Raw genomic sequence first — 26,829 nt, 5'->3', positions numbered from 1 at the left:
ACACTCTTCAGGATCTTCAGGATCTTTGTCTGTCCTTCAAGTCCAAGTGATATACCAGCTTACCCACTTTTGCTGCTACCACTCTTTTCCTTACACTAGAGCCCCTGCTCATGGGTCAATTAGCTCCATGTCTAAGTGAAGTTATTTGAATATATAATACTACTGCTATATATTCTAAGCCTCAGGCAACTGTGGTTGACCTTCCCTAGCTTCTGCATCTTAACTTAGAAGATGATCCATCACTTAGTAATAGTTACAACAGCTAATTGCACCTAGGAGAGCTATGGTTGCTTTTCTTCCCATGTTTAAATCTGACCATGGCAAACTGTACCTAGCAAACTTGCAGGCTTTTCAGAGTACTATTCCATGTGGTAGGTAAGAAAATTTTAAAGAGGAGCACTTGAACAGATGCCACTCCCTGTCTCAGAGTGCTTGTTGGTAAAAGAGGCAGTAGCAGTTGTGAGAGGAGGGTGAGTGAACACTTACATGCATACAAGAGTGACAAATGAGAGAGTTTCTATGTGTAATGGGAGGGTTGAGCATGCATTTGTTTCCCTAGGCAATTTCCTATATCGCCCTATGCCAGGAACTGCCACTGTGATTAAGCCTTCGTCTAGCAGGCTTTGTAGCAGGGCAGGAGAGGCTCAGTACCTCCAAATGCATTTGGCAGCACAACAATTTCCCAAACCTATGAAGAACTCTACAATGTCCCAGTTTTAGCACTGGCCAAATCCGCCCTCTTTCATACACACACACACACAAATACACACTCTTATCATAGGACGCTGACCTGGACACCTGGTTCTTCCATCTTTTCTAAATGGGGGGGAGGATGTCCCTCCTTGCTTTCCCCTACATAGCATTCTCCAGTGCCTCTTACGCATGTAAGAACGTCACAGAGCTGAGCTGCTATTCACACACACACAAAACCAAAGACACCAGGCATACACATTCAAATGAAACAGACTACAGCACACTCTAATCAAAAGGAACAGGCTGACAATGTGGAGGCAACAAAGCAAGCAGTGCAAGAAGTGTTCTCTGAAGGGCCATTAACTCCTACTGTTAATCAAGAACAATAGAAAGGCAAACAAATTAGATCATTTGAGTGGACAGGGGCTAAGTTAGAAGTGTTTAAATGCTGGGAAGCATTTAATCACATACACACACACACTATCATACACTAGTCTGTTTTCTCCACAAGACTAGTATGTAGATGAAGATGGAATTTAATCCTACTGAGCTGAGGCCAAAAGTTAAGCTCAGATCTGGTTCACACACACACACATACAGTACACTGCATTTAAGAAATGTATATTTAACTAGCAATTAAATAGCAATTTATCAAATAAAAAAAACTAATGTCAGAATAACTACAAATAATATTAATACAATAAGTAGTGATTTTATGTATGTTACGTGTTTGTTTTAAACTATTTCCAAACCTCTCCTCCTGGCATACAAGCATTAATTGTAGTCATCATCCAATACCTGGTTTGGCAAATCAATACTTCAGGTTAAATCAGATGTGCTGTTGGTGCCTCACAACATCTCAACTACTATTTTGAAAACAAATTCTTATTACTTTTTACAGAATTTCTGTTTAAATTCATTTAAATGGCATATGGTGTTATTGTTGTCAAAAACCCACTTTTTGTGAAGATAAAGGAATAATTTGCTACAATTTTGGTTGTACAATACTGCATACACGTGCAAACACATGCACACATACCCACTTTTTAAATACTTAATTTGTTTCAACATGTGAAAAAAAAAAATCAATTAAAGGCAGGGGCATTGCCAGTTTTAATCAGCATTAGCCTAAATGGTATTACCCACCCCCACCCCAAATTAAATGACATTTTAGTTCAAATAATCAATAGTTTTTCTCATTCAACTGTGCCATTTTGGCACCAAATTCACAACATACTGTGATGGCAGGACTGTGAGAACTTAGGGAGGCACTGCTGCCTCGGCAGTGCTACCAGAGTTTTACTAACTTAACATAACAAGAGATGGCAATCCTGCTGTTAAGCATTGTGGAAAAATTTAACGCCACTGAAATATCACTGAAGTTGTGACAGGATTGTAGCTAAAAGCTCATCTAAATAAACATTAGCCTAGGTCTTTTTCAAAACATATAATATACAGAGCGCAGCTTATCTAAGAAAGAAAAGATAGGATTGCTTGACTTCAGTACCGTTGCCTGACCAGTGTCTGTTGTAAGTCGATAGATAGCATTTAAGTCATATCAGATCTGTGCCAAGCACAAATTATGATGAGATAAATCTACTGCTAGCCTACTTCTCCAAAAGGTCATGTTTTTGCCTACATCAATTTTATGCCTACTGCTACTCTTAAAATTCATGACAAACAAACATTTTCCTGGGAGAGCATCCACCAGACCCCCCACAGTAAAGGCCAAGCCCCCCATTTCTAAATCTCAAGTGACACCCTGATTAAAGGGACCCCAAGACACATGAAATAATCAACTCAGCAATACAATTCATTAGTATGTTACAGCTATTCCACTTCATGGATAGTGGAAGCATTGCCTCTTCCAAAAGGTGAAACTCCCACTGATGGATGAAAGGAAGCAGTACTTTGCAAGCTGTTTAGCCTTTGTCTTACAAAGCCCTGCAATCTGCAGTACACACCATAGACTATACTAGAAGCCTAGGAACATGCCCAAGGCTACCAAAGATAAAGACTAACTTAACAGTTACTATATAGGTGCACTTTGTAGTTCTACAATTACAGACTGTAGTCCATCTGTTTCTCTGCATACTTTGTTAGCCCCCTTTTACCGTGTTCTTCAGTGGTCAGGACCCCCATGGACCCTCACAGAGCAGGTACTATTTGGGTGGTGGATCATTCTCAGCACAGCAGTAACACTGTTGTGGTGGTGGTGTGTTAGTGTGTGTTGCGCTGGTCTGAGTGGATCAGACACAGCAGTGCTGCTGGAGTTTCAAATCAAAGGGACATCCCTCTCAACTGTTCCTGCATAATTCTAGGTACTTTAAAGTAAACCTCATTCGAACTATGACAAAATTTTCCACATGGGGACCAACAAAATGTCAAATAAAGCAAATAAATCCAAATTATGTTCATAAAAGCACACGCCACACTTAAACTCACCGTCTTGCTGACGTAAGAGGTAGTAATGTTCATGCACTGGTGTTCCTCACTGTTGCAGCAGCCTCCACATCTGTAGACAGACACGCAGGGTGGTTTATAGAAGGTGTTTGTGGCTGCCCCAAACTCTTTCCCCACATCTAAACAAACTTCGCGCGGCATGCACAGGGTCTTTCTCCACTCTGCCTCAATACCTGTTACACGATGAGAGAGCCAGACAGGAAGACGAGAAACATTAGATGGTGCAGTAGTGACAAGTGTTACGAGCAAATCTTTCACACCGTGGTTGATCGTATTATTGATCTGTTTTGAGGCTGACAGGCTCTTGGCAGTTTGGATGGTCGGAAACTCCAGTCACGCTCCAGGAGAGCTACCTTGACAAGCTTTTGCAGTTCTAGCTCTGAATCAAAACACCGGCTCCAGCTAAACAATGCCTTTAAGTACTAAAGCAAGGTGTATAAGACCAAGCATGAACTAAACTCCAATAGACTGCAGCTCTCCATACAGCAAGGATGGAGTTTACCACCACACACAAACATAGGCATGTGCAACCACTTTCAGATAGCCTGAGATATAAGTTGAAAGCCATTAATTCACATTAATTTTCTATCACAGTATCACATCAATCTTAACTATTAAGGAGATTGTACAAAGTGAAACTCATTTGGGCTATGATTACTTTAGAAGACTCATCTGCGTCTCCTTGGATCCTGACTCATCCATGCTTGATCCACAAATGCATTTTTTCGTAGCTGCTACTGAAAAATTGTGCAAGCTTTACAGGATGATGGTGTAAAATCCCAATTAACCTAATGAAAAATTGTATAACATAACTCAGTTTTACCTACCAACATTTTGAGTGTGTTCTTAATTATAAATGTTTAGTTTGCAATAATGGTAATGTAACACTTTTAGTATACACAGTTTTTGCCATATAGAAAAATTTCACTGGCCACAGCTGTTTTTATGTTGCTAGCTGGCTACGTCACCATGTTGACAGCTGACACCACTTTCCTCTTCATACTTGCCAGATATACATTACAGCAAAAACAAAAAGTGCAACAATATGTTCTCTAAGCTTTATCAGTAAACACAAGCTACTCAGTTGCTGTGGCTTAAGAAAGGAAAAGAAATGAAGGCCTTTTCCTGGATTTTGTGTATTTTGTTGTATCAGACATTAGCCGCCCACTTTTCACTATATATATATATATATATATATATATATATATATATATATATATATATATATATATATATACCCACTCAAGCTATCCTATTAGTGTAACCTTTCACATGCATACAAAATAAATATAAATTGACATTAATCACGCAGTGTAATTTTAGGTCTTTGACATTGGTCCTATTTTTTACAGTTTCTCATTAGGCTAAATGTTTTTTTTTTGTCCGTGTTCTGTACAGCTTGCCCAACTTTGCAAAACAACAGCTATAAAATAACATATTTTTGAGAAGAACATGGATAGGTGCATTAACTGAATATGTGCAGAATAACAAAGAACAGACCAAGTCACTTACTTTTAAATATGTCAAAATTTAAGTAAGCGGCAGCGAATGTCATCTCCTCCACACGTGTTTCTGCAGAAGGCTGCTCACTGTGTTCTCTGGAACCAAAACGAGGCATGGACCCCCGTTTGGAACGGCACTTGAGCATGTTCCAGTAGCTCGGATACAGTAGCTTCATCAGCTCATCCACACTACCAGCAGAACGCAGCTGCTCCTCCAGGTCAGGCTCTGAGGGCTCCTGACAGGACACATAGGTAGAAAGAGAGTGAGAGAGGCAGATACGGCATTACATACAGCTCTTCTATAATAAATGTCCCTTTATTTGCATTTATGTCAACCAGAAAAAATTCCTAGTTGAACAACTGGGTGTTAACTAGGTTTAGCATATTTTTACTCATCCCTTTCATGAGAGGATGAAACTGTTAGAGTTTACACAGACTTGCTATTACAGCTTTATATGTTTGTTCTTACTGGTGCCAGTAAGAAGAAATTCTCCTTTTTGCTTCATCCGTTTTAAGAAATAATTGCTCATCCAGTTCTTAATACTAGATACACAGTTTGTTAAAAGGCTTTTAGAGAATCGGTGTTACCTGACACTACAGAGATCTGCAGCTGTGTATCATCTGTATAACTGGTTGCTGACATACTCATGAATACTGATTGAATTACTGATTTTATGAGGCAATAAAATGGGTAATGTTGCCTGAAACACAGTTGGGATAGGGAAGCAATGCAGTTCAAAAGGAGCAAACTTATTATGCAAAATACACATAATGGTAACGTCAACACACAGTGTGTTGCTTATAAAACCTTTAAGTATCACACAGCTAATATTTCTAAATGGATTCTTTAAATTTAAAACACATATTTGGATAAACATGGACATTAGGATGTACCTAACTCTTTTACTCATTTAAGCCGCTTTTTAAACAGAAACACAGCCAAAGCCCTAGTGCTGAATTTTCTATAACACTAAAGGCAGAGCCTGGGGGCATGTAGGTCTTCTGCTCCATGACATAAGGAGCACATTTAAAAACTCTGGTTGTTTTTGATTTGCTTTGTTTGTGCACATCAGACCAGACAATTTGTGTCTGGATGGTTACAGGGAACAAGTGGCAAAACCACCACCAACGTGGAAAATGTCTTTCTTTGATTTATGAAGCTCATAACAAGGGTGCCTATGGTGTCCAAATCAACCCACAAACACAGACCCACACATATATACAAATACATATATATTGATAGTTTATAAATATATAATATCATTACCTTTGATTCAGACAATGGAATAAGAAATAGCAGGCCAGGGGTGAAGCACATGGATCACGGACCTCAGCTTGATAGCTCCCTCTGATTCACATCGTAAATTCATCATTTGCAGTGTTCCCCAACCATGAAATTGTCCAGAAGGCCTGTCTGGCTAAACTCATGTGCTGTCTAGCTTGGATGAGATACAGATATTAGGATGTAACTGGCAGGCTAACAGTTTCTTGCTAACTTTCTTTTGTGGTATGCTCCCATGTTTTGACCAAAGTATAATTCTGTTTAAATGTAAAAGATGCAATAAATTCAGATCCTGAGTGCTATCCTTGATATATCAGTGTGATACAGGGGTGTGTGCAAACTGAAATGTTAGTTTGATGTGGTTCTGCACATGTTTAAACACTTTTGAGTCATGTTTTTTTCTGGGGAAAATATCTACGTTTTTTTTTTCTGACCAACATTGTGAATGCAATTAAATATGATTATTTTCGATAAATTTAGCTTCAGGCCCTTTTCCCTGCAAATAAGACCAGCACATGAATTTTGTATGTGAATGAATGCTGAATGCAGTGTACCAGACTGCCAGTTTGCAAGCTTTGCATTATTAGTTTAAATTTTCCCACCAAAAACGTCTTAAAACAATGTTGAATTAGGAAGGATATAATAAAAATTGCAGCTTTTGCGAATTGCGCTCTTCCAAAATGGGATTTTGGTATAAATCATCATCAAATCATTTGATATAAATCATCATTAATCATTAAAATCATTTAGCCCTACATCCGACTTGAAAAAAATCTAGATGAAACACTGATTTGTGCATTCACTGTGTATAAATTTGCAGTGTAGAAGAAGTTGACAATTTCTGTTCATTACTGTTAAAAGCTCAGATTTTTAAAATTGGTTTGTAGTTCTAAGCCAGTTGAGCAGAATCAAAGATAAAGGGAAGAGCAGGATCTGGTAACTGGGACCGGGTCATTCACTGAGAGTCGCCAGGTAATTGGCTGAGTATGCACACCTGTGCCTTGTTCACCCTGCTTACATATAAGCCCTACAGCAAGCAGTTGGCAGAGAGAAAGCTTTAAAGTGTATGCTGAGTCTGTGAGAAAATGCACTGGAGTAAAGGCCTACTGAAAAGCACCTGGATCACTTCTAAATATTTGTTTTCTGTGTTCCTCTAGCCGTTGGTCACATAATAACAGCTAAGATTTTCCTGGTTCTACGCATGTTATCCTTCGTTCATCTGTCTTTTTTCCAGTCATAGACTGTGAAATAATGCAAAGGGTACATTTGCTATGGGGTTCTGCTCCATCCACTGGATCTTGTATACTGTTCATATACACTAATAGTTTTGAGGGATAAAAGTCAATAGCTGTTTTAGTACATATGTACAGTTTATCTGTGAGAAACTGTTTTCAGATGGCTGATGACCTCATGTTCTAATCTGAGTAAAGTCATTATTAGAATCACACCATAAACATCTATCATTTGAATCCACCTGGAAATTGCACAGCTACAGTAAATATGGGACCTAAAAGTATTATGCAATAAATTACAGCTCACAATCCCACAGAAGTCAATGGCAACAATTACCGACCAGCTAAAATATTGACATTTGAAACTGCATTATTTCTACTGTTACATAACAGATCAGCACTCTGCTGTGTAAATCACTCCATAATAGACTAAACTGTCATCAGTCGTGGGTCTCAGGACTCACAGCCTACTGACAGTGATGCTTATTTAGTAAGCTGAGGCGGGAGTTACAGGTCTGTCTGGGGAGATGAAACCCTGTCTATGTGCAGTAAGAATGCCCAGCGCACACTTCTAAACCCCACAGAACCCTGACCTCAGTGTGTCTCTGGGGAACAGGAGTTTGGCAGAGCGTGAAAACATAAGCAGCGTCTGCAGGCGGCCAGCAGTCCGTGATGGAAAATGATACCGTTGTCTGGGACATTCCAGGAAGCGTGCCCAACTCACCGCCATGACGGATCACCCTTGGTGATAAACTGCACTGCATCTCTGTAGCGTCAAAATAGATTAAAAAAACTACTGAAATACACCCAGCATTCACTTACTGCTGCCCTACAAACAATTAACACACTTGCTGTAAGAGCAGTCTATTACTAACAACAACAAAAAAATATATTTTATTTATATAGCACCTTTCTCATTTACCTCAGTACCTACACCTCTGTCATCTGCATAACACCGTATTGTTAAATATTCTGCGTAACAGATTATTGTTAAATAATCTGGCCAAAGGAAGCATGTACATGATGAAAAAGAGTGGACCAAAGGCTAATCTTTGAGGAACACCACCCTTAGTTGTCATTCATGTAATGGTTAAGCCTTAGATTATCAATTGGATTTTGGTTAACCTTGATTAAGTGGGTAGTGATTAGACTCCTGGCTGTGGCAGTCAGATATTGATGTAAAATTGGATGGAATTCAGGTTGTTATATATCCTAACAAGATTCCGAATATATCCCAAACACAGGAAACCATAAACAGACCCAAGACAAATTAAACATGAGTGTAAACAGCTTCAATTATTCTTAAAATTTCTAAAGAACTTGCATTTTCATCTGAAAGCAGTAACTGCACCACTGATGCAGCACTTGCAGTATCTCCATTAGAGCATACATGGAATAGCAAGCTGATTTTGTTAGTAACAGCAGAACGTGAAAAAATAGAACAACAAAACAATTATGACTAATATTGCTATTTTTGGCAATTGTGATCATTTTGTTATTATGTAGATAATGAAAGGCATTGTGAAATACTGAGAACAAGGTTCTTTTTTGTATGACCTTGAATCTTCAAGCAGATCTAGTGGTGGTTGTTGCCAATAATTCCAAAAATCCCTATCTGACCGTAGTACCTGGTTCAGGTCAGTGCCACTCCCTGTGCTGTTTAGCAAACTGCTGGCACTTATGTGTGTGATTTGACAACAGCACAACACTGTGATTTTCTTTTTCACAAGCCTTCCAAAGAGTTTGCTGGCAAAGAGATGGTCTCTAATTGTAACCAAATCCTGCAACTGTCCAACTCTAATCTCTGGAGGTAGTTTTGCCTCTTAAATTATCCTCCTCACTGTGCATGTGGGCAAAATACGCTAGTATCCTCTTTCAGATGGGTTCATCACCAGTTGTATCAAATTTCTAAATTAACACCCCCGTAGTAGAGATGGGTAGTTGTAAAGCTATTCTTAATAGCCACAACTTTATTTATGAAGGTTAGAGCTTTTTTATATTCTCAGTGCAAGATTAAGCTGAAACCATTTTTATAGGCTGTTGCTCATATTTACTAAGTGTGCCACATTTACTGGTGCTCCCTGTATTGTTTCATGGATGAATGTACATCCGTGAGGAAAAAAAAAACAATATGACCAAACTAAATAAGAACAAATCAAAATCAATATTATCAAGACTTGTAATCTAATGTAATCATAAGACTACAGTATGTGAATTAATAAAATCACATAATATCACTGACTTATAAAACATTAACTTTTAAACGTATTCCTTCATCCAGTTGATATTTCTGTAAAGTCTTGTAAATGCATCAACGCACAAGAAAATACTAGTACATTAATCTAAAATACATGAAAAGTTCACGTCTCCCCCTGAACGTTGCCATGAATAATTTCCCATAGTTCTCATCCAAGAATCGAGTCCAGAGGAAGAGTTCAATCTGTCTAGGAACTGGCCAGTTCTCCCCACATTGACTCCTTCGTATTTACTCAGGGAACTCAAATACCACCAAAAGAGTCTGAACAAGCCCATTGTATTTGGCCTCTTCCATGCCTTTGTTTACAGTGATCTCTGAGATAACGTGCCAGTCTGTTTCCTTTGCAAAACAATGGGGACTGTGTGAAATGTTTGTGTGTGTGTGCCAACCACACAAACACATTCACACGTTACTGTGTCTCAAACAGCAGGATTAGTAACTATAAAAACTCCTCAGTACAATGCACTATTTTTACATGTCCATGATGTCATAAATAGGGCAGGAATTGGACTGTGGACCGGGAGGCATGAAGTCTCTGGGTAGTTGAACCTAAAACAGCTCTTATTGTTACTTTATTAGTATCAAGAGGGTACAAATTCCTTTGCACTCTTAGAGACAAGAAGAAAATCTTCAAGGATTCATGTTCAGGTGCAGATTACTCACACCACATGAGTAATGAAAGGAATCTTGTTCATGCCATTCAAGTTTTAACTGGGTTTCGAATCACATTAAACAGTGTCAATTCAGTCTGCATTACCTGTCTTGTTAACTCATCTAGCTCAGTGCTTGTCTTTCTAATTGCTGTTTTTGCTTTCATTGTGATTACCCATTATCTACCATTTTAATCTGAGAAAGCAGTCCCCGATTCAGTGTCTTACGCATTTATTTATAATGAATGTTTAAGAAAAGTTTTAGTCTCTGGAACAGTCCAGGCAGTCAGAGCTACTTTATGTCAGAGCTACAGTATGAAGCTAAACAGCCACCCACCTTGCTCTCCATGCACCTCCTCCCTATGACCTTCTACTTATAATTAATTTGTTTGCTAACATATCAGCAATGACAATAAGGTAGATCTAGTTAGTGTGTACTTAGTTCTCAATCACCCATGAAAGATAGCACCTCAATAGCAAGCTTTTTGTTGTTGTGATATCATGCTGATTTGGTCTACAGGATTTTTTTTTATGGGTTTCTGATGAGATGGAAATTACATGTTCACATGAGTAAAACCATACTGACTCCACATTTTGCAGCAGAGTTTATTTTTTAAAAGAAAAGTCCATTTATCGTTCCTTTAATTACTCTCCTGTGTGCTTTATAGAGTAACATGAATGACAATGCATTGGAGGATGTGAGTGGCATCAGGAAGAAGATGAGACACAGGAAGGCCTGCATTAATAATTACACATGGACCACAATATCCTGCTGATGAACTGCATGACTTATCCCCCCAACACTGTACCTCTCAAGCAATAAGGTACAGCTGATCAGATGAATCATAATGGAAATACTTGCAGTGAAGGAAGTAAAGGATACCAACAAAGCCAATACAACACCAAACTAATGCCACTGCAGCTTACCCAGCCAAATAACCTAAAATCACCATGATGTCACCCTGAGCTGAAATTCTGACTCATGGATAAGATTTTGCAAGAGGACAGTGAGAGGATGTTTCGGATTTCCTGGACTGGAGAAATGCATTCCTGTTCTGTGGCTCACAATCTCTTTCCTCTGGCCGAGATTCACTGACGTGTAAGCCGAATCTAGAGGTAAGGCCAAGATGCTGATTTGGAGCAAGAGGTTTGTGTATATCCTCTAGGCCACTGCCAGCCTCCTGAGCAATTCTGGATCACGCAGCTGGACCCCTCATCCAAGAAGGGAATTCCTTATAACCTTCATCACAAAGACTTGAGCCAGATTCACAATGCTGTAATTTCCAAATAATTTCAACACATTCCTCCCTAAATTACGCAATCAAAACCTTAAACTCTGACTGTTCACTGAAATAAAAAACATTTGTTTTTGATTTTAAGGCTTCACTTGTGGGAGTTAAAAAGACTTTTCCACTGCTAAAAATGTACTAAAGGTTCTAATAGAAGATGACAGACACCTCTCAAAACTAGTCAAAATACAAAGTTCAAGAAGTGTTCTGCAGTGACATCACTGACACTGTATCGCCAAACAATTTGGTGATGGAAAGAGTTTGAAATTCACTGGGGATGAAATTACTCATTCTTACAAATGGCTGAAACTGTTTAGCTGCAAGTACAAAAAAAACTAGTTAAAGGAGATATAAAGACAAAAAAACAAGAAAAAAGTTACCTTATAACTTCCCCTCTCCTCAAACTGGTGACTTGAGACTGATCTCTGATTTGATAAAAAAAAGTGGACCTATTTCAGCAGATATGTAGCTAGATAGTTGACAGGAAAATGCCTCTACAAGCAGACTGAGGTCCATCAAACAGGCACTCCATTTCCAAAAAAGTTGCGACTAAATGTAAATAAAAACAGAATGCTATGATGTGTAAATCGTTTAAAGCCTGTATTTGACTGAAAATAGTACAAACACAACATATCAAATGTCAAACTGGGAAATTTTATTGTTTTTTTGAAAAATATATGCCCATTTTGAATTTGATGACAGCAACACGTTTCAAAAAAGTTTTGACATGTTTACCACTGTATTGCATCACCACTTCTTTTAACAAAACTGTGCAAGCATTTGGGAACTAATGAGACCAATTGTTGTAGTTTTGAAATTTAAATGTTCTTGCCAGATAGAGCATTTCAGCCGCTCAACAGTTTGTGGTCACCTTTGTCATATTTTTATTTTTCATACTTTGCAAAATCTTTTCAATAGGCGACAGGTCTAGACTGAAGGCAGGCCAGTTTAGCACCTGGACTCTTTTACTGTGGAGCCATGCTGTTGCAATTCATGCAATAATACATGTAATACATGTTTGGGATTGTCTTGCTGAAATAAGTAAAAAGACATCATCTGGATGGCAGCATATCGCTGCTGTCTGAAGAAAACCTCATATCTCCATTTTTGACGTTTTTCAGTTTTTGAAATAATTTGAAAATGCCTGTTGCCTTTTACATTGTGTGTAAATTTCATGATGAATGGACTAAAAGAAACTATCCAAAATGACTTGGAAAAATGTCTGGTTCCATTGACTTACATTAAAAGTAATGCATGCTTTTTCCTTCTCCTGTGAAATGATCATTTTGGTGATACAAGGTTTTCTTCCGACAACAGCAATATGTTGCTCCTAAACCTGTATATATCACACAGCATTAATGGTGCACACTAATGCACTCCCATTACATCACGGATGCCGGTTTTTGAGCGGTGCGCTGATAACATTCTGGATGGTCCCTTTTCTCTTTAGCCTGGAGGACGCGGCATCCATGATTTCCAAAAAGAATTTCAAATTTTGATTTGTCAGACCACAGGACACCTTATCACTTCGCCTCAGTCCATCTTAATTGAGCTTGGGCCCAGAGAAGGTGGTGGCATTTCTGGATCCTCTTTATATAAGCTTTCTTCTTTGCATGGTAGTGTTCAAAATGTTCAGCGTTCATGGCATCAAATTCAAAATGGGCATATAGTTTTCAAGAAAACAATATAATTTCAAAAAAACAATAAAAAGTTTCAATATTTGATGTGTTGTCTTTGTACTATTTTGAATTAAATGTAGGTTTTGAATGATTTGTACATCAATGCATTGTTTTACATTTTGCACAGCAAAATGCTATGTCTTCTTTGCAAACAGGGTTGTAGCTGACATGCATAACATATAATATAAAACACTGCATCAAACCTATTTACCATGACATGTTGAAATTCTGATTAACAAACCATGCAATGCTGGGAGAGCAACAGGGTTTTACACTGCAAAAAATGATTGAATGTTTTAACTCGAAAAAGTGAGTATCCTGGTTGCTTTACATTTTTGAGTTCATTGAACTTCAAATAATAAGTTAACAGAAAGCATAACTCAGAATATTGTTTTGTTAACTTACTATTAGACTTACTATTACTATTTTCTAAACCGCTCATCCTTCTGGGTCGCAGGGGGTCCCAGCAGTCATTGGGCGGAAGGCAGGATACATCCTGGACAGGTCGCCAGTCCATCGCAGGGCAGACAGACAGATAGACATATACATCCATGCACACACTCACACCTAGGGGCAATTTAGCATGTCCAGTTGACCTGTCTGCATGTCTGTGGACTGTGGGAGGAAACCGGAGCACCGGGGGAAACCCACGCAGACACAAGGAGAACATGCAAACTCCACACAGAAATGACTCTGGTCACCCAGCTTGGAATCAAACCCAGGCCCTTCTTGCTGTGAGGCAAGCCTATTAGAAGTTCAGTGAGCTCAAAATATTAAGGCAACCAGGTTTCTTCCTTTATTAAGTTTTGAATTTTTTTTACAGTGCACACATTTCCAAATACATCACAACTGTGAACTTTCTAGAACACCACAGAAAGAGCTCCTGGTGTTCAAAACAGTGATATCAAATTCACTACAGCATGCAGTAGCAGTTCTGCAGGATTAGGGAAGCACGCACAGGATCTGCTCCAGACATCACTTTGATCCTCCAGTATGAGGCTCCAGAGACGAGGGCCAAGTACGCTGCCTTCTTGAGTCTGACAGCACTGACTGTAATGCCCTGAATAATGGAACTGAAAGACGCAGACGTAATGCATACCTCCAACACAAGGCTCCAACACGAGATGTGAGGGGGTAGAAATAAGGTCGGAGATGTAATTAGGTCTCCTAAACAACCTGAAGGAAACCTCAGAACTAAGAGGTGAGACCCTGTCCTGAGACGAACTGAAAGTGTACCCTGAAAATGCAGAGAGAACACACTCAGGCATTTAGACGCACCTCTCTATATTCTTTAAACAAACAGAAACCATCTTTTTTGCTTTCCAAGGGCAACTGAAATGTTCTCCTGAGGTAAAGAGTGCAGAATATGAGCCCCATTAAATGTTATTATACCGCTCATAATGTGATTCTAAACCACCAACCTGACCCTTCAGTGTCCTCACACACTTTATACATAGACACACACACACACACACACACACAAATCTGGGTCTTCCAAATGGTTTTTCCAATCTTAAGCAATACCTGTTGGATCTATTAGGGAAAGCCAGCAGCAGTTACAAAGCTTAGCCAGTCCTGTGCTGACGAATGGCACTGTCAGTGTCAATAAGCAAGGCTCAAGTCAATCTTTAAGGACTTTTTAAACCCATTATTATAGTTACTATAATGAAAGTTATAGAGTGTAAGAGAAGAAACATTGAATTAGTTCTATTCATTTCAGATTTTTCCATGATGTATATTCATACAACAGACATCCCAAAGCATCTTTGCAGAAATCTGGACCCAGACCCCCAATTAGTAAGCCAAGGGCAACAGTGGCAGGACAGAGTCTCAAAAAAGCTTGAAAGGAGCCAAAAGTAAAAAGGCGCACTATTCCCTACTGGGCCTCTCTAGGTAGTATGTAACGATACACTCAGCACTCTCATTTGATTCAGGATACTGGGTTCAAGATTCAGTATTCTCATTACATTTGAAACTAAATCTGAATAAAGAAAAATGATGGCTATGGTCATGTTGTTGCATAACTTACTAACAACATGAGCTGAGAGGCAGGAAGATGGTTGCAGTTGGGTCAGATTAATAGGTTAACAGAATGTGTATCTCCACTATGCACACTGTCACAGTTTTGCATTGTAATCTCATAATGCCACAATGGACTGTTATACCCCTACTGGATAGTGAATTTATGATCATAACAGCTGTGGGAATACAGCAATTGGTTACCCCTTACAACATAAATAAAAATTGAACTAGATAGAACTGAGCTGCTGCTCGTAGTGGGTAATCAGACGTGGTGATTCCAGCCAAATACTTGGCTCAGGTTTCTGTGGTGCAATAAAGTTATTAGACTGGAATATGAAATACTACTAAATGATACCACAGGGGTATTAAGACTAATGGACTGTAACCCAACTCCTGAAATCTCCAAACATCAAAATGCCCATGCTCTGTGCAAAGAAAATGAATGAACACGTTATTCAAATGAGCTGCAAGGAAGGAAATATGATGTGGTGCCTTTTGCTTGTTCTTGATATCCTTTAGCTTTGGAATAATACTTTACCGAACAAATCAAGACAAGGCAGTCTGGACAAAAGCCTAAAACAATGGCAAAAATGGTGTTTTTGTCTATTATTCTGTCACGTTTGCTGTATTTTTAAAAGAATAAAAATCATAGATCATTCTCTACAGTTCAGAGGCAAGAAGCTTCAGGCCACTTTCCTGAGATATCAGCCCCACAAATACAGGTATTAGGGGATCTTGGCTCTTCTAAATAATGTTTTATATGAGCTTAAATAGATTGCAGTCCACTAAATACTCTCAAAACAGAAGGCATCCTAGACTCTGGAGAGCCCACCTACGAAGCCTTATGATTTACACATATCACAGTTTGACATGGGTTTCATGAGAGCAGGTTGTTGCATTTACCAGAATACAGAGTGGCATCTGTTTAAAATATTCCAAAATATTAAATGCATAATAAATAAATAAAAATCAAAGCACCAAGAAGTAGACAAAAAGATGCTACTCCTTTAAAGATTAATGCATGAATGTACATTAAATACACCATATACAATACATTTCTAAATGAATTTTTGTTGGACTATGGTGTTGCATCTACTAAAATGCATGTCTACCACCAGTTCATGAATGGTTTCTACACAGATGAGTATTTCTTCTGTCAGTTTTACTTGCATTTTTTTCCATTAAATATATTTAGCCGCTTTTGTTTGCAGCAGTAAATACTAGGGGTCTAAAAGAAAGACACAAACTACTAAATTTGGTCCTTACCACCAAGCTCAAATTGGCAGCCGAGAGCTTATACAGGCAGAAAAAGCCACAGACTAGAAATTACTGTGAACCTCTGCAAAAATATTGCTGATGTGCCTATCAGTGTAGAAAGGGTTACCAAGGCTCTTGGGATATGCTAAACCACAGTTAAGAATAATGAAGCCCAAAATGGAGAAAAGAGAGCAAGCAATGAATATTCCAGGGAATGCCCTAAAAACTCTCCTACAGCAAGGCAATAAATAAAAAAAAACACTTCAAGCATCTGCCAGTGAGCTGAAGTGGGAATTGCAGCTGGGTCATGCACCAAGACAACAATCCAAAACACATGAGTAAGCCCACTGAGAAGAACAAGAAAAGATTCAGGAAATGGAATTTGCAAAGGTTTTAGAATAATCAAGATAAACTCCAGACATAAACCTCATTGAGATGCACTGGCAGAACCTAAAATGAAATAATCCTGCTCAAAACTCCTCAGATATACCAGACATATAACAGAAATTACAAGAAGTGCTTGCTGTCATTGATGTTAAAAGGTTTAAAAAAATATTTTTTTCTGAACAAATAGAGGAATAGAACATGGAGTTAAAGTGCTGCCTCAGGTTCCAGCCGTTCTAATCTAGAGAAGGATCTGATAACGCAAGTCATCGAACAGATATTAAATCAGTCATGAAACAACTATGCGGTTTAGCTCTGACACAGGAAGCAGTGTGGTTTACTTCTTCCCCTTTCCCTGGTACACAGAGCATTAGAGCTTTGCGGTGGGGAACATGTTAAAATAATCTGTGCAGAAAAGCAGTGGCAGCCACCATGCTTCGCTGAGCTCCATCTGAAGGCATGAACATGCTCACTGTTGCAGAGAGGTCAGAGGGCATAGACACAGGCATTTTTAACTATGTTCTGACCCAGACTGTATCCTCCTCTGGAAGAGATTAGAAAGTGTGCAGTGGAAATTGCGAGGGCCACACAGCAATCACCAACACCGCGTGAAGTTCCCTCCCACAGCCACTGAAATGCTTAAAGCAAAAAGGTGAGATTTTGGCATAAAAAGCAAGCCATAAGGCACTACTACACAGACACTGTTATTACATAAACACAAGTTTCTTCCAGCTGTCAATCTTACATGATTAATTACTCATTTAGCTTGTAGATCAAATGAATAACTATGGCAGCTATAGGCCTAGTCGTGCAAGCTAAACACAAAATAAACCACAAACTTGACATGTGGCTTGTATTTCCTCTATAGCTTATACTTCCTGTAAAACATAAGGTTATACACAGCAATCATTTTTGCAGCCTGTAATGTTGTAGCCTACGGTCATGCCCTGATTACAGTAAAGCAGAATGTTACTACAGGTAACAGGACTTTAATGCAATGGTATAGTTATAAATGTACAAGGACTCAGGTAGAGGTTGGAGTAGAGTTTCTCCCTCAGCTTTGACATCATCAACACCAATAAGAGGATATAATAAGACCACCACTGATCTTCTCCTGGTTCAAGCATGAACTCAATGAACGTAGCCTGAATTAGCCTGTTCAATATGATTATGAAAATTTCAGTCATGAAGCCATAAGAACTGTCTAGTGGTAGGAGTAAGTCAAGGCAACTTGACTTTTACCTCGTGATGGAAACATCTCAGCTAAACAGACAGTGGTGAAGCATTTTCTAGCATATACTGCTAGATTATTGTTCAATGTACATAGATGCAAGTGCACATAGAAAGGAGCACTAAAGCAAGAAGAGAAACTTGGAAAAGCTGGCATACACATTCATGAGATGTTTGTGGCAGGTGTTATCTTGTTGACTTAGTCATAAAGACTTCAGCCAAAATAATGCAGCAAAGGAAACCACACACGCTATCTTTTCTCAAATGTCCATACCCTGTAGCCATGGCACCCTATATGCACCAATGCCATGTGACAGCAGAACAGACAGCAAATCCAAACTGGCAGGACTGTGCTTATCTCTTTGGTGCAGCCCTGGAGAGTAAAGCCTCAGCCACTTTTACTTTCGGATCAATCTCACTCACACAAACAAAGCCTTGAAAACAGAGCTACAGCCATTCCTCTTGATCTCATCTGTAGCAAACTAAAGGCCACAGTTTAAAAGGGTAACTGAAACATGAGTCCTTTTGAATCAAAGTGCCTCTGGATCCTTTTTCAAGTTAAGTATATTCTGTTGAGGAGATTGACAGTGATACTAATATAACTGTGATAAGTATCTACATCACAAACACATTATATTACGCAACACGCTATTAAGTGTATTATATGTGAAATGTTTCTGAAAATTAAGGTTTTTATTTATTTTTGTTTTTTCTTCTCAGGAGCCATGTCTGGCACATTATAAAAAGGTTCCATGTCTCATTACTTAAGCTTTAAACCTAATATTTTTGGGAAAAAAGAAAACTCAAGTTTTGCACAACACCTTAAGCAATGTGATTTAGTTTCCCTGCTCTCTTTTCAGCTCTGCCAAGGAAATGAAGTGATAGAGCCAGATTATAGTGTGGGAGCTCAGCCAAGTATGCTTCTGCTAGGATTAAAAAAACAATACAGCGACAATGTACGATTTCAGAGCAGCAAAATGAGACTACACAGATGCTTGAAGAGGAAGAAGGGAGGACTTTTACAGTTAACAAGGGCTCATGTAATTAAATTTTCTCCGTTTATTGCCCTCATTTCACAAGCAAACATTGTGCTTGGATCACTGAAAGGGAAATATTAACATATTCAACAAGCTGCTGTATTTTGAACTTCACTTTGGAAGATAAAATAACAGTTCTTTATCTAGTAATATGAAAACATATAACAGCATTTACTCTATGGCTATGAAATTAAACTTACTCAACCGCATAGGCCATGGTAAAAGCATAGCAAAAAGATGCTTACAAAAATGTCAGAGAATCATGAACTCATCCAACCCTTTCTGATTGAACCTGGAGAACTTCACGGATGGAGTACAGTAACTTATCCCAGAATGCATGGACATAGCACCAACATGTATCTATGTGTAAGATTAAGATAGCATACCACGTGCCATACATATAGAACTATAACTAAGAAACATATCAAAGAACATAAATCAAAATTGCAGATCAGCAGTGTGTGGCTTGCACCAGCTCCATGGCATAATTCTGTGTGAAGCTCTGTAGCTTAGCTGCAAGCTAAGAGTGGATGATATGACAAATACATAACATTGTGATATTTCAAGATATTTTCATGATACACAATATATATCACAATGTTTAGGTTTTCTAAGGTTTAAGAATAAGAATGGACAAAATGCATCAATAAAAAATATGAAACGGTTAAATAAAGTAAAATACTATAAGACAATGGTATAACGGGTTGATAATCAACAAACCAGCCACTTGGGCTGATCGTGGCATATCTGAATGGATATTAAAACTGATCCAGTTTTGGTCCCTTGTTTCTTTTTTTGCAACCTATTATGGGACATTAACAGACATTATCCACAACATGCAACAAATAGGCATGATTTGACTGACTAGCATGTCTTACTTAAATTGTGTGGGTGTATTATTCATAACATTACAAACATCTGTCCGGAATCGTAACATGAGTAAAAAAATGGATTGGGATATTTGTACTTTAATTTGTGTTTATGCAGTTACTATACACTGTAAACAGACTCTTTATGGTACAAATATGTATTTTTATGCTACAGGCAGTGTTCAAGAAGTATGTTATAGTCTATATTTGTGTTTGGAATGGCTCTGGTGTTTGAGTGGGTGAAAGTGCCAGACAGTACATGATGAAGAGGGGGATTTGTTGGGTTGATTGAAAGGTCACATCGAATCTATGTTCTTGCTTGTTAACTTCACCTGAAATGTGGTAAGCATTTCTGCAAGTAGTAGCAGTGGCAGAAGCAACTTTAGTGCAGCAGGGCTAACGTTAACAGTTGATCTGAAGAGGATAAATAATGGCCAGATACAATACAATGGGCAATTTCACAAAAACTGTACGGATAAAGCGGAAGGTAAGTCTATAAATACCTGTTTATACAGCATGATATTTTCTGTCAATCAACTCAAGTGCTTAGTAACAAAGTAAAACACTGTAAAAGCATGTCTGCAATAATCTTGGTGGGGTTTGGTGTTCAAATTTAGCAGTACCAGTCAGGCCTGGTCGAGTCAGGTCTCAAAATCACCGGTATGAGTTGAGTACAGACTTCAATTTCTTGACCACCAATTTACAGTCTTCCAACGGATGAAACTGGGTCATGTCTACTGTCTGTTTGATGGCAGATAGTGAAATAATCCCACAGACAGATACAGTCAAAGATGACTTCAGGAATGCCCTCCTAAGGTACCCTCATGCGTCACTGAATCAGGCATGCAGGAAGCGAGAGTCTGTCAGTCTAGCTCAAATACATATTTGTCACATAGGCATTTCAAAACTGTTAGACAAAATTGCTCATGAATGTATTAGCCAGTGGAATAGCACATTTGCAACAGTTACCCAACACGGAGGGGCAGCTGAAGCTTTAGATTCCCATTGGAGCCTTCCGAGGCCTCACGCTTATGTCATCTCCTCATGTGACTGGACCTGCCTCCTTCCAGAGCCACAGTGAAAGCTGCAAAAGTGCTGAAAGACAGCGCTGATAAGCCAGTGAAGAAGAGGGTCTGGCAGGTGGACTGCTTATTAGAGCACAGATAAGGAAAACACATGCAAGTAATCTCTTCCACCTGTGTACGATCCCTACCTGGGTGGCGCACACACACATTATCTTTCTCTCACATTATCGCCCTCCCTCCCTCACTCACACACACACTGAAGAGGAGGGGGCCCCAAGGGAATTCCTGTATTAGCCCCAAGGCGTATAGTAAAATACCATTTTTTTAAAGACGCAATTGAGGTCTTTTCAACAGATATTAGACTATTTTTGTACTAGACGACAGGGGGTTTACCAAAACCCATTAGAAACACTGTCATAGTCCTGGAGAAGGTGTACCACTTTGAATATTCTTTTTAATCGTCCACATGACCTTATCCCTGCAATAGTTCTGGTTGTTATGTGGAAAAAAAAGAACAAGACACAGAAAGACACATCATGCACAGCATAATGGTCTTAATTAGCATAGCAAACCCATAATGTGCTTAAAGACCAGTGGCAACACAGAAAAACAATAATAACCAACAGATTACAGCAGTTCCGCAGGGACCTCCTCACATCTGCTGGGAACCTCTTTAACAAGCGCATAAGTCATTCTAGATGTAGCCCGGGTGTTTCACCACTGTTGATAACAAAGAGGAGAGCTTTCGCCGGCCTGACGAGCGATAGTCACAGACGAAACGTTAAAGCAGTGAGAAATAAGGTCAGCATACAAGCCTGATGATGAGTGATGTCTAATGACTTATGGAAGCCCAAAAGAGTTGCTGATCGTTTATTGCTCAGCCCGTCGCAGCCACATGTGCCATTATAGAACAATTATTCACCTCCATGGCTCAAGCACAAGACAAATATCCCCAAATGGATTTAAAATAAACCATTAGAAATTCAAGAGTTTCTCTGGTGTTGTCGTTGGGTAAGACAACTTCCCCCCACCCTTACATACTCCTTGAATTCCAACAAAATTAATCTTAATAAGCTTTGAATTTTACATAGACTCCAGGGACTTTGGGAGAGCTGTGAAAACAAAGCAGAGCAAGTCTAATTTAAGGCAATCATGATTAGTGCTCAGCCTGTACCACACATTACTTATGGGAAGTGCTTGAAGTTGTTGTCAAGATTTCCACCTTGCCATGCGAGGCATATGGGATCATTTATACTCCGTGCACCGCATTTATACAAGTTCCACAGAACTTAGCGTTGTTGTATATCAAAAGTCAGATAGCAATGTCAAATCGTTCCTGAACTTTCTCAATGACTGTACGTTCTTGAACGGCTGATTTGCTAATACTGGCGCATCTGTGAGCCAAAAGCAACACCAAGATTACAATTCTTGCGTGTGTGTGTGTTTGCGTGTGGGGGTTAAGACAAAAAATTTGGTCTCCTCACATTCTGTGTGTGCCTGGGTTTTACTTCCGAGAAAACAAAAAACTCGGGTAGCAACTTTAATCCAACCAATTAAGCGTATTGCATGATCAAATGGCCACGTGTTTGAGATTATCTGTCATTTTGCTGCTGAGAGACACTTTATCTCCCTCCACACACACACACACACACACACACACACACACACACACACACACACACAAACACACACAAAATGGCCCAATGACACCTGCCTCAAAGGCTCCTCTCTGGGTGATTCTCATGAAGCTCTACAGTGAACATATCTAAGATATATTTTCCTTTACAAACACGGGTCATATTTTCTGTAAAGAAAATACAATGTTGAGAAGCACTTAAGCATTTTTCAGTGATACGCTGTTTAATGGTATTGTAATTAATTAATTTCCCAATATCTCCTCCAGACCTCGAGACTCATTTCCACTTCTGTCAAACCCAATGCTGTCCAACGCCAGAGCTAGTTTTTTCCACTAAATTAATAACACCAGGCTGCCCACAGCACTACTTTTCTGGACATTTGCAGAATATCAGCCTCATATTTGTTGGACTAGCCTGCCTCCTGTTCTGAAAAGTTAAAAATTAGAAAATAAGTGATAAATGAAATTGGTACAAGCAGTAAAGAACAGCTGGCTGTGAGTTTCTCCACTGCCTCGGACTTCAGATCAGTGTTGTGCTTACCAGGGCATCTCCTTCGTCTGGGTCGTAATCGTAGTAATCTTGACTCGACTGGAAAGCGAGGTTCGTGTAGAGGAATGGCGAATAGGCGAGCAACACACTTAATCCAAAAAAGTTCATTTTAAAAAAAGAGATCTCACAAAGTCCGGACGGGAAACCGGCCTGGTAAGAAAGTTCCTCTTCTCAAAGCGTCTTTCTCGGCAGCAGGTCTGTAGTTATTCTCCCCCTCTCCTCCTCTCTTAGCAGCGTTTCAGAGAAATCAATGAAGAAAATCCAGTATTTTACCCACAAAAAAGCTCAAAACACCTCAACGAACTGGAGACGGTTAAGAAGTAGCGATATTGACTGTTATTTTATGAATCGTTCTAATGTTGTCGAGCTCTCACGTGATTTGTTCGTTTAAAGTTCTAAGGTTGTTCGGCATCCAGCGTCTGCAGTGGAGCTGGAGGTCTGCGGCTGGCTGAATGGCATGTTTAACGCGGTTTAACGCGCTTTCACGCTGTCACACTGCTGCTCTGCCTCTCCTCCCCCTCCGCCTCTTTTCTCTTCTTTTCTTTTTTCTGTTTCTCTTTTTTCCGCCGTCTCCTTGGCGTGGAATTGATGCAACTTTCACACACAGCGAGAATCGTTTGGCTGAGAGCAGAGAGAGTGGAGGCACGCGCCCCCCCTCCCACAATCCCCCTACCTTTTTTTCGCGGGAATTTCTTCGTAGCGTATATCTTTTTATACACACTTTATATTTTTAGATGTATTATTAGGTTTATGAGCTTTACTTTTTTAGGAGTATGTTCTCTTATACCTCTACTACTTATAATTTTTTATGTCACTTTCATAAAATTTTTAATATTTTATTTACCATTTTTTGCATTTTTATGCATGCTTATTTTTTCCTCTACTGAGGTCTTAGTGTTGTGCATCTCTACAAAATGAGGACCGCAGAATATGTTCCAGTCAGGTCTTATAAAAGCTGTAATGTAATTAACAGCTGACCCAAGGACCAAGCCTTAACTGGGACTCCATCAGTTGGTCAAGTTTGAGATGATGACATATATTTTTAACAACATCATATTTATTGGTTTTGGATTGGTGTGCTTCGTCATAACTTGTCAAAACATGTTGAAATACAGATGTGTTTGCTGGACATGGCAAAATCCAAAACCTAGCAACATCAAGACACCAGTAACTTTTACTGGATGATCTGGAATATGGATTTAGACTCCACTACCCATTTCAGGCCAAGAGTGTGACTTTTGTCATAAAGAAATTCATGAAACTGACCTGAGATTATAACGAGGATGATGACGATGATGAAATGATGTTATACGGTATATAGTTTATTTTTATACAGTTTTCTAAATCAGTGTAATCACAGCATGTAATGTAATTGTAATGAGAACCCAGGAAAATGAAAATGTAATTGAAAGCGTTAATTCTGCAGTGTTGCCATTTAAATAACATAATACTCAAACAAAAATAGGAAAAAGAAACAGTAGGCCACAACCTGAGTATTGTTCATGTACTGAATTAATCTCTTTTGTTGAACTTCACGCTAAAATCTGACGACAGACATGTGTGATGTGTCTCTGGTGGGGAGGGAGCTGGATGGAGCTGAGCTTGGAGCAGTGGGTAAATAATTGGTTTGGAGGGCCGCTTCTCTACAGGGGGTCTCTCAGCCGTCAAAGCTCAAGTTCACTGAGGGCTCTCGTAATGCAGTGGAATGCAGGTCCACTGTGAGGGATTTTCCTACCATAGTGTTTCTTTCACAGCTGTCTGAGGCTCTTAATTCTGTGATCAGTGCAAGGGCCAGCATAAGTAAGAGAGCAACCATGCAGTGTCAAGCACATTATGTAGTCAGTCTAATGGCCTAATTGAGCAATAGAGTTTTTCAACTCTCTTTTTCAACTTTGTTCATCAATCTAATTCACCTTCTCCTTTGACGTAACTGAATGTTAAAAAAGTGATCTCTCAAAGGAGCACCAAGAAGCATTTCTATTAAAACCTTACATAAAACATCTGATAATAAAACACATATGGCAGTAGAAGTAGTTATGGGATACCACACAATGAGAAGTGAAGTTGGACCTTGAGCTGTAAAATTGCTGTTCACTTCTCCCGTGACCTGGCCAATCCTGGAGGTTTAGTGGGCTTCCTACTCCAAGGCCATGTGACTAGCACAGAGCCAATGACATTTAGGTAAATGTGACTTAAGCCAAGGGCGAGAAACAAAACTTAGATTGTTCCTCAATATTACGAATGTGAAAACAGCTTTGCAGATGTGTTACCTTGCAAGAACGAATTTGCAAAAGTATGAGAACATAGAACGCACCATTGCAAGTTTAAGATAGTAATGCTAGAGCCTCAGTTCTACTGCTGGAGCCTCCTGATGAAAGTCAAATTGAACTTTTTGTATTAGCTGTTATTTGTATCAGATTCAACTGACTTTACTGATATCACTTGCAAAACTTCAACAAATGCATTGCCCGTTGCCCTTTTTATAAGCAGATTTAGACACACTGTTTAGCTGAAATTAGAACTATAATCTACAGTTACAGATTTAAGTTTTTTTGCACCAATGCAATGATGTTGCATGACTATGGGACTTTCAGTTCATTCTTTTTGGCAAGTTACAAACTGATTAATCTTGGTATTAAGTTCAAAAACATGTGTGGGTTTTTTAATGAGTGCTTGGTATTTGTGTTTAGTAAACTGAACTTGGCTTTAGTGGAAGATGGGGTGTAACCAAGCCTGGGCCTAAACAGATTAATTTATTTAAATTAAATTTGACTTGTTTTTTGTGAGTGCTGTGACTGTGTAATGGCCAATTAAAATTATTACGCTCTCTACCAAGCTTTGCCTTATTTCTTTAGCCCTCCAATCACTGTACTTTTACTACAAAAAAACTAAAATGGGCTGTGTCAAAATGTCAAAGCAAACTTCTACTTGAATACATAAAATCATCAAAGGTAAGACATAAATGGTCTATAAACTTTTTTAAATGCCTGTCGTGGCAGCATGAATTAGCCTAGGATAATTCGGTTTAGATTTTTAATATTGCAGTGTTGTTTTTCCTCATCTTTGTACATCTCATCTGTCTGACTGTAACTCAGTTATGCTGTCTTCATTGGGCAAAAGTTGTGCTTGTGGTGAGCAAACACAAATGCTTTATAGTGAAGGGTGCTGTTGGTTAGTGAAGTTTTGGTTGGGTATATGTGAATCCAGAATTCTGGTTGACGTGTACACAGTCATGCTAATTTTTTGTATCACAGAAATGTTGGAATATGTATGGTGATGACTGTACTGCTGTCAAAAGTAGGCAATATCTTGCAGTGTTATGACATTGTGGGACATAGCGAGTTTGGAAATTGTATCTACTGTGTTGGCCAACCCACGTTTTTGACAGGTCTACCCAAAAATGTTTTTCTGTCAATGCCACTAGTGTTAGATGTCAAGTGAATCAACAAAATTTGAGGACATACAAGAATTCAGAAATACTATATACTATTCAGAAATACTATATGTGTTATTTTTCACCTGTAACTTCCAATGCAAAAGCACATATTTTTAAAGGAAACTGCTAAATGAAATTAATGTATTAGTTTTATACAGTATTTATATTTATTTCAAAACAATAGTGGTGATAAGAACCAGGTGTTTTAAAATAGCAAATAAAGTGTTACTGTGTCACTATGTTATTAGGTCCAGCATGACACTACGTGACCCGATGTAAATGTTAATAACTTCACCTTTGACCCCTGATATAAACTTTACTCTTTATCAGATGTAT

General features: G+C 38.9%; 1 protein-coding gene across 1 annotated transcript in view; it reads right to left on the bottom strand.

Moving 5' to 3' along the window:
* vegfc (vascular endothelial growth factor c) overlaps nucleotides 1-23,721 on the bottom strand; it is a 48,433-nt gene extending 24,712 nt beyond the window's left edge. Inside the window, exons 1-3 of the mRNA XM_036574881.1 lie at nucleotides 23,049-23,721; nucleotides 4,669-4,894; nucleotides 3,139-3,329 (exon numbers count right to left, since the gene is read on the bottom strand). Coding sequence (XP_036430774.1) covers nucleotides 3,139-3,329; nucleotides 4,669-4,894; nucleotides 23,049-23,165 — 534 coding nt within the window. The 5' untranslated portion in view covers nucleotides 23,166-23,721. The remainder of the gene's footprint in view (nucleotides 1-3,138; nucleotides 3,330-4,668; nucleotides 4,895-23,048) is intronic.
* Between the last annotated feature and the right edge of the window lie 3,108 nt (nucleotides 23,722-26,829).

Source organism: Colossoma macropomum, unplaced genomic scaffold (assembly GCF_904425465.1).
Source record: "Colossoma macropomum unplaced genomic scaffold, Colossoma_macropomum, whole genome shotgun sequence".
Lineage (NCBI taxonomy): Eukaryota > Metazoa > Chordata > Actinopteri > Characiformes > Serrasalmidae > Colossoma > Colossoma macropomum.
The sequence above is the reverse complement of the archived record's forward strand: the minus strand, read 5'-3'. Positions and strand labels throughout refer to the sequence as shown.